This window comes from Epargyreus clarus, unplaced genomic scaffold (genome assembly GCF_041222505.1).
Source record: "Epargyreus clarus isolate Ecla_fem2 unplaced genomic scaffold, WU_Ecla_fem_2.2 ptg000003l, whole genome shotgun sequence".
NCBI lineage: Eukaryota > Metazoa > Arthropoda > Insecta > Lepidoptera > Hesperiidae > Epargyreus > Epargyreus clarus.
In genome coordinates this window covers 6,481,731-6,499,154 of record NW_027332211.1, presented here as the reverse complement: position 1 = coordinate 6,499,154, position 17,424 = coordinate 6,481,731, and the positions used below count along the sequence as shown (strand labels likewise).

At 34.7% G+C, this 17,424-nt stretch overlaps 2 protein-coding genes across 3 annotated transcripts in view; both read left to right on the top strand.

Moving 5' to 3' along the window:
- Positions 1 to 24: 24 nt before the first annotated feature.
- Positions 25 to 3,705, top strand: Lipt1 (Lipoyltransferase 1). Of its 2 annotated transcripts, none has more exons than XM_073085502.1 (4): positions 25 to 570; positions 826 to 933; positions 1,645 to 1,846; positions 2,093 to 3,705. In XM_073085502.1, exons 1-4 carry the CDS (start codon positions 25 to 27, stop codon positions 2,485 to 2,487), a joined length of 1,251 nt encoding a protein of 416 aa, XP_072941603.1. In that variant the 3' UTR covers positions 2,488 to 3,705. The 2 variants fall into 2 exon arrangements, with proteins under 2 accessions (XP_072941603.1, XP_072941595.1); XM_073085494.1 differs by having other exon boundaries at positions 1,633 to 1,846.
- Positions 3,706 to 4,025: 320 nt separating this feature from the next.
- The window catches only part of LOC140751542 (uncharacterized), a 91,007-nt gene continuing 77,608 nt past the window's right edge, over positions 4,026 to 17,424 (top strand). The window contains exons 1-2 of the mRNA XM_073085481.1: positions 4,026 to 4,208; positions 8,539 to 8,600. Coding sequence (XP_072941582.1) covers positions 8,574 to 8,600 — 27 coding nt within the window. The 5' untranslated portion in view covers positions 4,026 to 4,208; positions 8,539 to 8,573. The remainder of the gene's footprint in view (positions 4,209 to 8,538; positions 8,601 to 17,424) is intronic.

The window sequence follows — 17,424 nt, the reverse complement described above, 5'->3', positions numbered from 1 at the left end:
ATAATTACTCATTAAAGAATTAAGATGGCTCAGTCAATGTTGAGGAAGGTTGCCATGAGCGGCGCCTGTGTGTTTGTGGGGATCACTAGAAGAACAAGCGCTCGCAGCTTAGTCACAAGCAGCAAAGCTGTGGCTGCAAAGAAGACTGAGAAGGAGCTGCCGCCCGAGGGGGAGATCACAAAGTCCGTGTTCATGTCTCAATCGAATGATATTTACACAAATCTGGCATTAGAAGACTGGATGTACAGGAATATGGATTTTTCCAATCATCACGTGATGATGGTGTGGCGTAATGAGCCCTGTGTTGTCATTGGGAGACATCAGAACCCATGGCAAGAGGCTAACATTCCTCTTTTAAATGAGCGGGAAATTGCGCTGGCTCGTCGGAACAGTGGTGGAGGCACTGTTTACCATGACAGAGGCAACTTGAACATTACATTTTTCACACCAAAGGAGCGATATGATAGGAAATATAACTTAGAACTCATTAAGAGGGCACTCTTCAGAGGTTTTGGAATAAAATCCACCATCAATGAGCGTCAAGATCTCATTGTGCGAGACAAATATAAAGTATCCTTTTTAAACAATTTCATGGAATATTTCCTTATCAATATAATTGAAATAATTCAGTGTTGTAGGCAAAATGAAGAACATACTTAAACTTATCATAATTTATACAGTTGCTTAAATAAAAAATAGGTAAATAAAAAAGTAGTAACAATAGCTTGCAGAAAAAACTCAAGGAAAATGTTTTTAAAGACCTTCATGTTGGTATAGACAATTAACTATTCATCAATATAATTTCCTGAACAATGTAAATAACAGATCTCTGGTACAGCAGCAAAGTTAGGCCGTCTCACTGCTTATCATCACTGCACCCTTCTAGTCAACGCCAATAAGGCAGATCTCAGCAAGGCACTTGCAAAACGAGAGGTGAGTACATAGTCCACTTGTAACTGGACGATTTACTGTTGTTTTTTCTTGTAGTTTTAGCTGTAATTTTGAAAAACATAATGTTCTACATAATATATATATTTTCTATGTAGTTAATAGTACCATTTGCTTTTGTCATTATTTTAATCAACCAATATTTTCTTTTTTGATTTAGCGAAGTAAACATTCTAAAATAAAGAGCAAATGAGGCAATACTATTACTTATGAATTATACTTTAAAAATGGTCTTAAACAATTTTTACTAGAATGACATGTAAAAAAAAAGTGTCCAATATGTAATGTATAATACAATGTTGTTTCAATCATATACTTTATTCTGTAAAACTTGTGTTACATATTATTTTTTAATTTAAAATGTGCATGTGTAATGCATTTGCAACAATTTACATAAATTATGAGTGTGAAATGTCACTGAAGTTACTTAATTTACAAAGTCATGATTCATATCCTATGTATCCAACAAACAAATCTACATAATGTATAATATGTTGCCATTAAAAACTTAAACAACAATCTTTACTAGAAAATACATTTTAAGCAGTCACAATTTAAAATTAAAATAACATGTTAATCATTATCTTTCTATAACGCATTGTGTGTGCTACTGTGCTACTGACTTAGATGACCTGTATGGTATCTGAAGCACACAAGATAAGAGCAAACATTTATTACATTTAGCATGGCATACAGACAAAGGCGACTCCGTCAACTCCATCCCCCGTGGTTAACCTGGTCGACCTGGACAACAAGGTCACCGTGGACAGTCTCCAGACAGCCATCGGCTACGAGTACCTCCGGACGCGCGCGTTGGAGCTGGAAGATGGTGGTCAAGGCCAGATCTCAAAGCAGAGGGGCTTCCAGTTTGTTAACCCCACTGATGAATGGTTCCCAGGTTAGTGATAATAATATTGCATATTTTTCTTGTTAATAAGTATATTCAGTTTAAATATCCTGCTACGCAGTACGCCTATCGTTTTTTCCAATGTAATCTATGTAGGGCGCTGACCTTTTTTGGGGTTCGCGTAGTATAATGTAAAGTCGCAATTTAGTAACTAGACATCTTTAATGTAAAATTATGATTGAACTTAGCATGATAAAAATAGGGCTTTAATTTTATTACATTTTTGTTACATAATAGGACTCGCCGAGTTGAAGAACGAACTCCAGACGTGGGAGTGGTGTTACGGCAGGACGCCTATCTTCACCGTCAGCCGCAGTTTCCCCGTTCCCGCCGAACTACTCGCGCCATCCAGAGTGTACACCGCGACCCAGGAGCTGGTCATTAACATGACCGTGGAGAAGGGTCTCATTAATGACGTCACGCTCAGCATTCCTCCAGGGCTAATCGAATCCGGCTTTTACGGAGAGGCATCCGTTATCACGCACCTGAAAGGAAAGAGGTTCACGTCCGAAGCCCTGACCGCTCTTCAGGACGCGATGTTGACCCGTCACTCCCCAGGGCACTCAAACGGATTGGACGAAAAGGAACAGTTTGTAGCTAAGTGTTTTGATCAGGTGGTCAATACAGTGTAAAATTGGTCAATTAACGAAAATATGTATAAAGATATAGGTGCTACTGTATGTATATTGTTAGTTTAAGTATCACTATCTTGGCAATGTTTCTATAAATACTTTATCAATTGGCTGTATATTTTATCTTGTTATTCAGGATATAAATGTATAGTTCGATGCAAGCTAAAAACGAATTCTTACATAGTGAAATGGTTCTGTTGTTGATAACACTTTTTTCTCTAATGTTTTTTCAGTTATTTTTACCTTTTATGCTTTGTTCTGCTTTGTTATTATGTGTTCTTTTAGTTTAGTGTTATATTAATTTTTATTGTAGGAGCATAGCGTAATATTGCAACTGTTTATAACACCACAGGGTTTTTTATAAGAGTAACATTTATTAAATGTTTAAATATTAATTATGATTGAAAAAATGATTACAGTGCAATATTCCGCTAAGCGCCTATGAAATACACGCGAGTAGCACATCTGTGCTGTACGCTACAAGAATGCGTCATATCATTTGTTTTAATTAAATAATTGTATTTTCTTTGTAACTGAATTAACTTACCCATGTAATGTTACTTATCGACGTTCATATTATGTAGCATGTATTGTCTTACGGCCCTGGCAGACTAGCTGCGTTTAGCATCGGCGATTAAATCTATGCGTTTAATCGCTACATCGAAAGCGCGCGTTTTACCGACTACAGTAATTGCTGTATCAAGTATTCTTAGCGTTTGATCGTTGCATCTAGCTTCCAAAAAGCATACAAATGATCCATCGCCGATTCTAAAAGTAGCAAGTGTGGAGGGCCCCTTAATTATAACGTTTTTTAAGTTCTGTCATATTAACCCTATCCCATTTCATAACCTACATGTCGCTGATGTAAGATCTGTCCTGAACGGGAACTTTTTTGTATGAAATGGACAATGTTTACTTGTAGTTAATTTTTATAATAGGTATCTTGTTAGCTTTAATAGTTTTCTTTAAGTTCGCTATTGTAAATTGGCTATTGTCTCCTTGTAAATAAAATCTACTAACACGGCTTTTAATAATAACTTTAATGGTCTCAAAAATTTAAAATTTCTGAATCTATAAGATTTATTTTAATTGTTTCGTATAAGTAGCTCATTCATAAGAATATAACCACTCATATTATGATTATTTTGTTTACGATTATATAAACTTTATATTCTAGTTTGTATAAAATTGTATTAAAATAAAATTTCATGATATTCAGTTATGTTTTTCATTTATCTTTTTCTTACACGATCTCCGCGATGATAGGAATAAAACGTGTTGAAATAGCAAATAGAATTTAACTCATGAGTAAAGTGTAATGAGGTGTCGGTTACACGACTGCTACGAGTAATCCATTATAAGTGTAATTTAGAGATGCTACCAAATCAAAAACACGATGAGCCGTGCGCATCGCATACGAATTAGTAACGGATTATTGGAAAATATGTGCACTTGTCCTTGCACAATAAAAACTTGCTTGAGGCTTGCTCTTCCTCTCGCTTTCTGAAGAGCCGGGTGGTGGTCGATGGCCGGCCCAAGCGCAGCCAGTCTGTGTTCGTACACAGCGGCGCGCGCGCATAGGCCGCCATATTGAACTATTCACGTTGCTATGACAACTGCGTAAACAAACTTCTAATTAATCGCGGCAAATTTGAACTGTAGGCATACGCTGAGCAATAGTGTTGTGTTATCAGTTTATGATTATACGGTTAATTTAATAAGTAAGTATAATAAAACATATAATGCTTCAAAATGTATGTATGCTTCGGAATTCAAGAGTTATGTATGATCTGGAATAAATAATATTTGCATGAAAGAATAGGTATTTAATACGAAGCTTTGGGCTTTCAAACTCTACTGCTATATTGTATTTTATACTTTATTGTTCTAACGTTATTACAATTCAGTAGCTAAAAATGAATATTAACTACCTATTATTTAAACTTACTAAGTAGGTACAGATGTGTAAAAATTAAATAATCGGTATCAACTTATCAAGTAGGTACCTACTTAATTGTAAACATGTCTTAATGTAGGTAGGTACATAGCATAACTAAAGAGATAAATTTAGTAAGAAAAACATCACAAACATAATAAAATTAAACGGTTAATATCGCTCAGGGATACGACGATTAGAATTAAAAACACATTAAATTTTTATAAGCGCAAATTGCAAAGCATGACTGTAACTTATAAAACGCATTAACAGGATTAGGCATCTATCTATGTTTATGAAGAAAGGTTAGGTTAGGTTAGGTTATTAAGAAGGTTACGAAAATTACGTAACCTTAAGGTTAAACACTATTTTTGTTATTATAAAAATATTTGTCATGCAATGTAATATTTCTAAAGCAAGTTTTCATATTTAGAGTATTCCATGTGTACCTAATCTTATTAACAGAGCCACCGATAGAGAACGATAATCAAATAATAAAGAAAACATGATTGTGTTCCGAACGGAACCGAAAAAATCGCAGACCTAACGCTAAGAGCGTTTTCACATTATCCGATCCGATATCGGTATCGGACGCCGATACGATATCGGGGTAAGTAAAATGTATGAAACATGTACCTGCCTTTCACATTGTCCGTTCCGATATCGGATATCGGAGCCGACAGCGATATGCTGGCGACACCATCGGACGCCCGTGAGCCGTCGGGCGATAATGTTTGTATGTGTGCTCTACGTGTATCTAAATTGTCTCTGTGTGCGTAGAGCCCGATGCGCGGCGGCCATTTTGAGCTTGTTTACTAGTTTGGTTGTCATCATGGCGTCGTCATCATTTAAATACGATATAATTACATTAATTGAACTGGTAGAATCTAAACCATGCTTGTGGGATAAAGCTCACGAGGAATATAAAAATAAAATACTCCGAGACAATAATTGGCGAGAAGTTTGTGAATACCTTGAAGAGGGATATGAAGTTTTAAATCAAGATGAGAAAAAAAAGACTGGTATTTAAGTAATTTACACTTTTAATAAATCTGAAAACAGAACTACACGTTTACATACGAGTACATTATAATACCTACATGGGTTATTTACATCTGATAAGCAACCTAAAATTCATAAACAAACTTCACAAAATTATAACCCCAAAATTGTATCATAATGTGATAGTTTAATATAGGTATAATGTCTGTTTGTTAATACGCTTTTATTAGCTTCGGTTGTATGTATGTATGTATGTAACGGAATCTTTGAACGCGATTTTAACCAACTTTGAAATGTCGGATTAATTTGAATTTTTGTATACTTATCAAGGGCCGATGACAATGCAATAATATGAAAGAATCGTCCCGATATCCTTACTAGGACCTTCAGGATTCGCGATTAAACAATTATAATTATTATCCATACTATGTTACGCCATCTCTGGGTAAAGTGGTGAACTACGAAGTCATCTAGCTAATGACTAATTATTGTCCTAATAAATAATTGTTATGCAAGCAAGCTATGTACATAGTACCTCCAAGTGACACTAGATGGACCACTGTTAATAAAATAAATATAAAGCGTATTTTTGATCTTTTTTTTGCGTCTCAAATATAAGAGATACAGCAAATAAAGTTTTCTATTATAGTCTGCCATGATGACCTGTCCGCACTAAGCTATCGAGCAAATGGCCGTATCGGAACGATTTTGTCGGAAATATGTGAAAATAGCACATGGTGTCGGCTATCGGATGTCGGCTATCGTCGTCCGACACCGATATCGGATCGGATAATCTGAAAACGCTCTAAGGATAAAATTTGTAGTGTCGTAAAAATATCTACCTACCTACTATTAATTCCTATTTAAGTCGTTCTCATTGAAATCCAACTAAAATTTGGAAGACTTATACAGGGATTATTTCTCTATGGCTCAAATTCATGTTAACTTCGTGAAATCCTTGCAATTAGTAGCGCTTTCGAAAATTACCTACATTGTAAGTGAATCCGTTTAGAAATCAGTCAAATACTACTTCATGATTTCAATCTGTACCTTTACCTGTTATCGTCAGACATTATTACTCCTGGTTAAATAACAAAAAATCTGCAATGAAGTAGGTGATTCAAGATCAACAATAAATTAAGAGTTAAGTAGTATTATTAAGAGTTTATTGGGCACTTTATATTTTAAGCCACCAAACATCAAAGGTTTCAGCAACAAGAACTCATTTTATGATCACGATAAATAATACGAGTATCAGAGTATTTAGACCTTTTAAGCCGACTTCCGGTTTTTGATTGCCAAATAAGTACTTCTTGTAATTCGTGTTTACGAAATGGCGATGCATTTTTACAGGGCACTTAAACTGCCTACATCGGAAGAATTAACTTATGTTTTATGTCCGTAAGTATACCTGAGTATTTCCAAGTATTTCATTTGATGTCATTTTTATGAAGATTAACACAGATTAACCTCTTCATTAAGTCAAGTACCTATATTTCATTGTATTTTAAACAAAAATCTCAGCCATAGGCGTTTGGAGACACCTACATTCGGAATTATGTTGAATGTTAAGGAGTGTAGTGATATCCCTTGAGGGTACAAGTGAAGAATTTTTAATACGTATTGATTGAAAGGTTCCTAAACATGTAGCGAAGTTAATAAAATAAAATCAATAGCTAAAAATAAATGTATAGAGATATAAACACGGCCATAATATCATTCACGATAGTAGAGTTCCTTGGTATTGTCTTCCTGCTACGAACAAAGAGCTAGATTTAGTAATTAATGGATCTTTCCATATAGGCTGATATCACTAAGTTTGACTGCATAGACATGTATCTTGTAAATTTCTCTTTTAACTTTTGTTTGCATACCTATCTGAAAGTAGAGATAATAATTTTTGGTTAATCCGTTATATTTTCACATAGGTACTTATATAAAAAATGTTTATTAATAGAATCTTGTATTGAACATTTATCAGAAAATGTGCCTAAATTTATTTGAACTTTACGACCCACGTATTACCTACTTTTGCAAGGGTTTCGGTTTTGCAAGGGTTGAAAACGTTTTTATTATTCAAAACGTATAAAATTTTCAGCCAATACGACCTTCAAATATTAAAAGCTTCGTACAGATTGCCAAGTATTGCTTACTGTCAACTTCCACACGTTTTTCTCCCACGTTGTTAGGAATAACCCAATCGGCTACACTCACGATTTCTTAATTGATCTTACTAATTAACATGCTAAACTAGCATAACGTGCACGATGCTTGCGTAAAAGGACAATTAAGGTTGTGATCAATTTTTATACTGTTTGTAATATAGATTATGTATGTTTCGTTTGTTTATGGTATAAATTAGTTACAATGTAGTGCACGCTGTCTCTATGCTGGTTGGTGGAGAAGCAACTATTTAGTGCCTAAACCGTGTCGGATTTTCCATCCGTTTTCGATCTGTCCATGAGACCTCTGGCAAGGTATAATGACGGTTATTCTTTCGATAAATATTCTTTTTTTTCTCTAACATTAATAAAAATTCACGTTGATGTCATTTGTCGAAAGCGATGGTTGCTATGAACTTAGCGGATGAGAATTTTCACGCTTAACGAGATAGATCGTATAGAACTTTACATAAATACATAGTAGGTACTTAATGTAGGTACGATGCTTATAGTGTTTTTACACAATAAAATTATGACTAATCCTCCTATAATCCTAAGCCAATAAGTTCAAATAAATGTTACCTAATAATGACAGGCTTACATATTAATTCTTAGATTGGGTAAAAAAAGATATAAACAATACATAAGTGAGCATTAAACTATGTATTTTTTATTTCTTTTTGTGGGATGTAGGTAGATCCCTTTCAGCGGTCATTTTTTCTAAAGTTGTTTACGAGGAGTAGGTCATAGTTCAATGTTACTTTAAAGTTTAATGTGAGCGGAATACATAGGTTTAAAATAAATGAACTGATTGTTATTTTTTCTTTACTAAATTCAAATTGAGTTTTTTCATGAGCATGACGGTGGATGGAAAATATAAATGTAAATCTTTTATTATTACTTATTTCCATACTTTTATGTCTATTATCATTAAGTTTATTCATGTTTCAGGCCTTCTCCACTGCTTATAGCGTCTTGTGGAAACGATGGAGAAAGATAAAATAGTATTCAAGGTAAGAAATATTATTAATATTTTATGAACTAATTTTTGCTTGGAAACGGATCCTGGGCCGATGTGAATTGCAAAATTAAAGTTGTCCAAATTTGAAATTAAACCTCTGTATTTTAACAAAACTAAAGTTCAAAACTAAAGTTGCGGAACTTTAGTTTTGTTAAAATAAACTCTGTATTTTAACAAAACTAAAGTTCCGCAACTGAATTGCAAGTAGTTACTGAAATTACTGTACTCAGTACATGTATTCTAAAGCAACCATAAAGATTGCGGTTTGGACAACAGTTGGAATTGGCTGTACCGGTGGTATGCGTGACAGAATTTGTGGTTTTATATTCCTATACATTTGTTTTGCGACTTTTGGTATAGCAGTTCGCATTGAACCACTGACACGAATTCGATGTGATATGGCACGGTCGTATTTGTCATCGAAATGCTCCTGTCAATATGTGATCGATGTACATAGTGTGAACAATGCCTGCACCCTCGCAGGTGACCTATGTGATAACAGGCTAATAGATTTAAGCATTGTTTTTATTGACCTTGGTTTTTAAATGAGAGTGAACTTCACTTATTGACAATGACAGGTTTTTGATTAGTTAGTATGGGTAGGTATAGAAGTATATTTTAGAAACACATATAATTATATTATTCATTTAAAATTAAACTGAACTGGGAAAGTTTTTAATACATCTAATTTCAAGTACCTAAATACTTAATTCCGCAGAATTTTATTACCTGAGTTCATATAGTTTACTTGTATTTGCCGAAAAAACAAAAAATATCTAATGTTCAATGACATAAAATGTCGGTAAAAGATGTCTAATTAACACGTGAGTGATAAAATTTTATACTACACACCTACAATCGACAGACAGTTTGTTTGTTTCATAACATAATCACTACTTATGTATGCACCTTCCGTTTCTTTTTAATTTTCTAAAATTTCCTGACCTTAAGGAATAATTTTTTCAAAGGTCAAACTTCAATTTAGACTTTCTAAATTGAAGTTTGACCTTTGAAAAAATTAAAAAGTTTACCGTATTTGTGTTAATAAAAAATATTACGCTAAATTTTTGTTCTCAAAACTAATGTCTAATCGTGAGAACAAGCTTTTAAAACTCAAACTGAACATAAAATTTTTCTATATCAATAAAAATATTTTGGTCTGCACTTGCGTGACTTATGGCAGCTAAAATCTTATGTAATGTAGGTAATTCATATTTAATCTGTCGAAAATAGTCAAAATAACTGTTAGTTTATTTTAATTTCGCAGCCTTGGCTTCACGCCTTTTGGTTCAAAAATACACACTATTCATTTGTATTATATATTTTTTTTTATTTAATGAACGGTTTTATATGTAGGATCTGGAGCCAAGGAAGGTATGTCAGGATTAGGAATTCCCATATTGCAGGGATTAAATAGCCATAAATAATAATCAAAAGGTTTATTTACACACTAATCTTACAGGATAGGACAACACTCAATATAATAACAGGTGTACAAATAGTAAAACAAAGTTAAAATAGTTACGAACAGAATCTTAATTCTACGTTAATATAATGGCAACACTACCACCTGAATAATGACGAACAGAACCTTAGTTCTACGTTCGTATAGTGGCAACACAGCCACCCAAATAGTGACGAACAGAGCCTTAGCTCTATGTTCGTATAGTGGCCTCACAGCCACCCGAATAGTGACGAACAGAGCCTTAGCTCTATGTTCGTATAGTGGTTACACAACCACCCGAATGGAGACGAACAGAGCCTCAGCTCTATGTGTTCGTATAGTGGTTACACAACCACCCGAATGGAGACGAACAGAGCCTCAGCTCTATGTGTTCGTATAGTGGCCACACGTCCACCCAAATAGCGTATCGCCTTGTTCAGGCAATACAGCTAAAGCATAGGGTATCGCGCTAGCGATTCCGCTTATGCAATATACAGTGCTAGACTGTACCAGGTAAACCAACAGTTCTGTTGGGAGCAGAGCTCTTTCATGAGTCTAATCCGAAGATAGACTGCCTGCACCAGCCAGGATGAGCTCTTATATAGGGGTAGACCACGCCCCTAATTCCCGCCAAACAGCTCTGTTCAATGGCGTTCGTCAAGTGTTTACTCGATACAGTTCCAAATTTGAATTATTAAGATTAAATCAAATATTCGTTCAGAAATTATCGTAAAGTTAATACAGTGTTCTTTATTTAAAAACTATAATCTAATTACAATGTTTTGAACAGAAACCCACTTAATATCGAATTATATTCTCAACTGCCTGCGACACGGCCAGAACTGACGATTTACACGTCCTCGTGTGGGTCTAAAACATATTCAGGTAAATACCGATCGGCCTTTCTGACCACTAAATAAAAATAATTAACTTTCTTTAGAAAAAGTCCTGAATCCATCATAAATCATTCTAAAAACAATAGTTATTATAATTAAAGCTGTTACAGACATATCAGATAGCTAACCGTCGTTGGCGTCAAATCAAGATAGACAACCCGCATTGGCGTCAAGTCCAGATAGACAACCCCTCATGGGCGTCAAGTCAAGATAGACAACCTGCATTGGCGTCAAGTCAAGATAGACAACCCCTCATGGGCGTCAAGTCAAGATAGACAACCTGCATTGGCGTCAAGTCAAGATAGACAACCCTCATTGGCGTCAAGTCAAGATAGACAACCCTCATGGGCGTCAAGTCAAGATAGACAACCAGAACAAGAGTCAAGATAGACATCTTGTAAATTGTAGCTATAATATATCTAGTGAAAGAACAATTATCATCATTACCGTCATCATTGACGTCCTCAATAACACTAACTGGACATTCAGGCATTTTTCTTACACGGTCATGAGCATAATTTATTACAATTTAAAGAGTTTAACAATTAAATAAAAATTAAAATTGTAATGTCTAAAATAAATTAATTTAACAATTTCATGTTTAAAATAAATTTGCCAGATAATTTATTAGAAAAAGACTCACTAATAAGAGAACATTCAGCTCCAGAATTATAACAAAATTAAAGTGTCTCACCAAATTACTTAAATAAACCCATGACAGGTTGTACTTTACAAGCTTCTACTCGTTTAACTGTTGGTTGACTACTTGATGATTGGCTCCCATCAGCCTTGCTCGTACCATCCGGCTGCCTCTCGGATGAATTTGGGCAACGCAGAGCTACATGCCCCGACTCCCTACAGTGGAAGCAGATGACCTTCTTTGGCGCCGATGTGTAAAGAGAGCTCGAAGAATACTGGTTGGATTTCTCAGCCTTCCTAAATGATAAAACACTTAACTCTTGTTGAAGTTTATGCCTATCAGTTATTTGGCTAGTAAATGCCAAACGGTGAGCACGGGAATCAAACTTGGAAACATGTGCTAATACAGTAGAAACGGCGATTTGCTCTATACTCAGGTTATTCCATTTAGAAGTAAGTGTGGAAACTAAACGACCAGCATAAGCAGCTATAGACTCATTATCTTTTGGTTGGCCATTTTGGAGGTTAATAAGAGTAGCGGCTACAGTTTCGGTTACCTCAAAACGAGAAATAAAAAGACTCTTAAAGTCTAACCAGGTCATACCTGCGTACGATACTTGGGAAAGCCATGTGGCAGCACTGCCCTTTAGGGCTTTACTTAGAGCAATAATAAGGGGTCCACCCTGAAGCGGTTTCTCGGTCAGACATACATCGACGGTATTACTCCAAGCTAGAGCATTAGAATCAGGTAAATCAGGATTAAATTCGGGCAAGCGTATCATAGGCGCAGGGGTAGTAGGCGTTTTAATAGCCTCGATTAATTGAGCCATGTTACGGCTTTGAAGTTCTAACATTGCAAGCCATGGATCCTTAGCCTGCAACACCTGCGCTTGTCCCGATCCCACTTCTGATGTAGGATCTGGAGCCAAGGAAGGTATGTCAGGATTAGGAATTCCCATATTGCAGGGATTAAATAGCCATAAATAATAATCAAAAGGTTTATTTACACACTAATCTTACAGGATAGGACAACACTCAATATAATAACAGGTGTACAAATAGTAAAACAAAGTTAAAATAGTTACGAACAGAATCTTAATTCTACGTTAATATAATGGCAACACTACCACCTGAATAATGACGAACAGAACCTTAGTTCTACGTTCGTATAGTGGCAACACAGCCACCCAAATAGTGACGAACAGAGCCTTAGCTCTATGTTCGTATAGTGGCCTCACAGCCACCCGAATAGTGACGAACAGAGCCTTAGCTCTATGTTCGTATAGTGGTTACACAACCACCCGAATGGAGACGAACAGAGCCTCAGCTCTATGTGTTCGTATAGTGGTTACACAACCACCCGAATGGAGACGAACAGAGCCTCAGCTCTATGTGTTCGTATAGTGGCCACACGTCCACCCAAATAGCGTATCGCCTTGTTCAGGCAATACAGCTAAAGCATAGGGTATCGCGCTAGCGATTCCGCTTATGCAATATACAGTGCTAGACTGTACCAGGTAAACCAACAGTTCTGTTGGGAGCAGAGCTCTTTCATGAGTCTAATCCGAAGATAGACTGCCTGCACCAGCCAGGATGAGCTCTTATATAGGGGTAGACCACGCCCCTAATTCCCGCCAAACAGCTCTGTTCAATGGCGTTCGTCAAGTGTTTACTCGATACAGTTCCAAATTTGAATTATTAAGATTAAATCAAATATTCGTTCAGAAATTATCGTAAAGTTAATACAGTGTTCTTTATTTAAAAACTATAATCTAATTACAATGTTTTGAACAGAAACCCACTTAATATCGAATTATATTCTCAACTGCCTGCGACATATATAATATAAGAAGGTAATATAAGAATAAGCCTCAGTATATTCCAAACAAAGTTCATAAAATAAACATAGAATATTAAGAAAAATATAGCTTTTTTAATATAAATATCAAATTCAACTGTTTTTGTACGTTGTATTATATCGAGGGATAGTGTAAAATAGATTCGTGGATTATCTTGGATAGATATACCCATTTAATCACAGGTATTATAGCAAAATAAATTGCGATTACATTTCAGTTTAAACGAGATTTTATTACATTAGAATGGATACAATATATCTGTATGGTAATTGGGTGTCATGTCATAACAACAGATTTGTCATCATGTAAATATGCATTTTCGTGACTGTTGTATCTGATATATACCAAATACAACGTCACATTAGAATAATACTTGTACCTACCTATAGTATTATGTTATGAGCACGGAACAATAAAACTACTTTTTTGTTTCGTCGTTATAAGGTATCTTCTTTACTTCAGGACTTTAGAATTATGTACTGAACCAACATTTATTTGAATTATTTTTTAATTCGTTGTCAATTAGAAGTCGCACTCATAGCTATTTCTTGTAACTTTAGGACTTGACAATTCACACCTATGTAAAAAAGTAACAACCTATGTAAAGTGTATCTAGTATGTAAAAGTAGTAAGTAGTAAGTAGTAAGTAGTAAGTAAGTAAGTAGTAAGTGTAAGTAGTAATTTAACATTGCTACGTGCTTATGGGGATTACGTAAGTGAAGTGTGCTTTTACCACAGACAATGTCAATTGCGTCAATGGTTTCAGAAAATTAAGCGAACGCGCGTGTCCAACAGACCAGCAGAGGTCACCTTTATTAGCATTCGTACGATAAAATATGACTACGTACAAAATAATGCAAAATGTAGTATTACATTCAGGTATTATTACAAAGAGTACTACACTACTAGAGTACTACACTCTACATGGCTCCATGCCGTCGGAGCATGTAAAATTTTACTACTGGATGATCTATCTGTTTCTTCGATCGAGTTTCTATCTTATTCCGCAGTGTTCATATAGTGTTTTAGTTTTTAAAGTAATGTTCTTATAACATAATCAGACATACATGTAAAGTATCAGACGTACAGTAAGATTGTTTCATGTTAAGGTTTCTTGTAAACCTCTACAATATAAAAATAATAGATATTCTGAACTTGTAGAAATTGCCATTTAAATCGAAAGTAAATACGATAAATAAGTATATTATGCGTGTAACAGGCACCCGCGCAACTTTATCCCATGCAACTAAATAGTTGCAGAGTATGGACTGCTCTATTTTTCTAAACGCGGCAATAGAAAAATAATTACAAAACCTTATTTGAATTGTAAGATGTAAGAAGTTTATTCCTTACAATATGGGTAAAATTATGATGTTTCCAAAAACTTTGAAGATGAAAGGTCTATTTGTTAATCACGTGCAACAATTTAATACGCAATAGATAAAGAACAATGAAAATGGCGAACCGATTGTTTTTTAAAAGTGCTTTTGTTTTTAAATACTTATCAAGGCTTCTGACATTGGACTTTGTTTCGTTGCGATAAATTCTAAATGAGTTCGTTTAATGAAAATAGTCGTCATATTATTGTTAAATAACCGCTACCGGAACGAATTATTCTGAACTAACAGTTTACGCTTTCTCAATAAAGGTATTGTTAACCAATATTAGATAGTACGGGGAATACAATACATAGCTAATTACCAAATGTATATAGGTAATTTCATGGCATGTATTTCTTATTTACCTTTCACTAAACTATTATACATGGTTTACACGTATCAATGAATCAGTTCAGCGAATATACATATGATGCTCATTATTATAAAATCGTCTAACACTTTTACCTAAGTTTTAATAATAGTAGGTATCTAATCTACAGATTTTTAGTATAAAAATTTTTCTATCTGAGTGTTTGCTTTGAACATGACAAATTCAATTCACATATACATATATGCAAATACATACATATCTCCTTCAAATCAAATCAAAGCAATTTTTTTTATTTAAAATAGATTCTATTCTACAGAGCATTTTTCGAAAGTCAATACAACTATCACCACTTCACAAGGTGTTTCGTTATGGAGAAGAAGCGGCGAAAGACACATCTTTTGCCGCTGCACATAACACACATCTTTTTTTTTAAATATATGTAAATTAGTACTACCATCAGTAGATGGTAGTACTAATTTACCTCCTACTACTGTAGGTAGTAGCAGTGATAGCCTAGTGGTTAAGAAACTCAAAGGTATGTGAAGTCTACCAATACGCACTTGGCCAGCGCGGTGGACTATGGCCTAATCCTTCTCATTCTGAGAGGAGACCCGTGCCCAGCAGTGGGACAGTAATGGGTTGATGATGATGATGATGATGACTGTAGGTAGGTAATTAATATCACGGACATTGTATTTTTATTTGTGAGTCACTTTTAATAAATTATATTCCAAAATTGCTTAATGTGATACTTGTTCAAGCAAATAATTAACAAACGGACACATATTCAAAAGTGTTTTAATATTACAGCCAAAAATCTTTGTGGGTTAGTGGTATATTTCACGATTTTATGCCATATGTCCGATCGAGTCATGTCGTGAGTTTGTGACATTCCTCACATGCCGTACCCACATGCTCATTAACTGTCTGCCAAGGATTATTGCCTGATTTCGATACTCTTGCTTCATGTAATGGTCCTTTCAAGGAATAAGAAAGATAACATTTAGCGAAGGGAGTGCTATGCAAAACGAAAAACAACAACTATATAGGTATATTTAATTTTTTATATTGGAGAAGCTAACGTGCATATAGAAGCTAGTCCTGATGACAAACTGGTTACTAACGGCCATAGACGTCTATAACTAACTTTATACAAAATAGAGGTTCTTTGGTATTTAGCTCAAAATATACATATTTCAAAAGAAAATTATATAAAGAAAACAAACTAATACCTCATACAATCATTTTAATTAAATCTGCGGCTTACCTCAGACATTGCTATCAATGGCATGAAGAAATTGTATGCATATTAAACCACTCTTTGATAAAAAGGGAAATACGAAAACGACAACAGAGATTGCAGTCATACACATAGAGATGTCGATTAAAAGCAACGCTGGAAGTCAATTAATTTCTTTTTACATTGTTATTATGGAATATACTCGAGACCATTGCTGGGAAATACATTTGTCCTCAATTGTTTTTGCGTCGGTTGTATATTTCTACTATCTCTTTGCTGTTTTACTAGCTTGTAGGCAAACTGAGCGCGACTGAAAATTAATTGTTGTTACTAAAAGGATACGCAATATGTAACGGAAAGCAATGGTTTCAATTGTCATATTGATGTAATAAACAAATAGACTGAGTACGTTACGAACTTTCGATTATAATAGTTACTAGGTTCCTTAGCAATCCATTAGGTATTTGTTATATGAGCGACTTTATTTCTGATGGGTAATGAAAGCTCATATTCGTAATATATTTCAATGTAGACGTATAATTATTAAATTTCGGATTGACACGTCTATTTATGCGTGTAAATGTAGAGTCTGTAGTGTTATATACTCCATTCCTTTTTATCTCGATAATCATGCAGCAATCAGATATATCTAATATCTGGTATATAAACAATTTTATACAAAATAGTAAGTACAAATGGTACAATAGTGGGTATTGGTACCCAAACGGGTTCGATGTCACGGTTCTCGCACCGTGTCAAGGATACGATGCACGTAAATCTTCATACAATCCGAAGTCGTTTGTTCACTGCATAACGCCAAAATTGATTTACAATGATTACCGATCATGCGCTAATCTGCCGTAATAAATCATACGTAAGACAGGCGGTATTCCAAAATGAGCTATTTATATGCATTGACACGTTTCTTATAAACATTTATACGGATAAACATTTTTAAACACAGTTCGATTTCACAATATGAAAATGAAGAAGTTACATTTTGCCAACAGTTTTTTTTTATTGTTCAG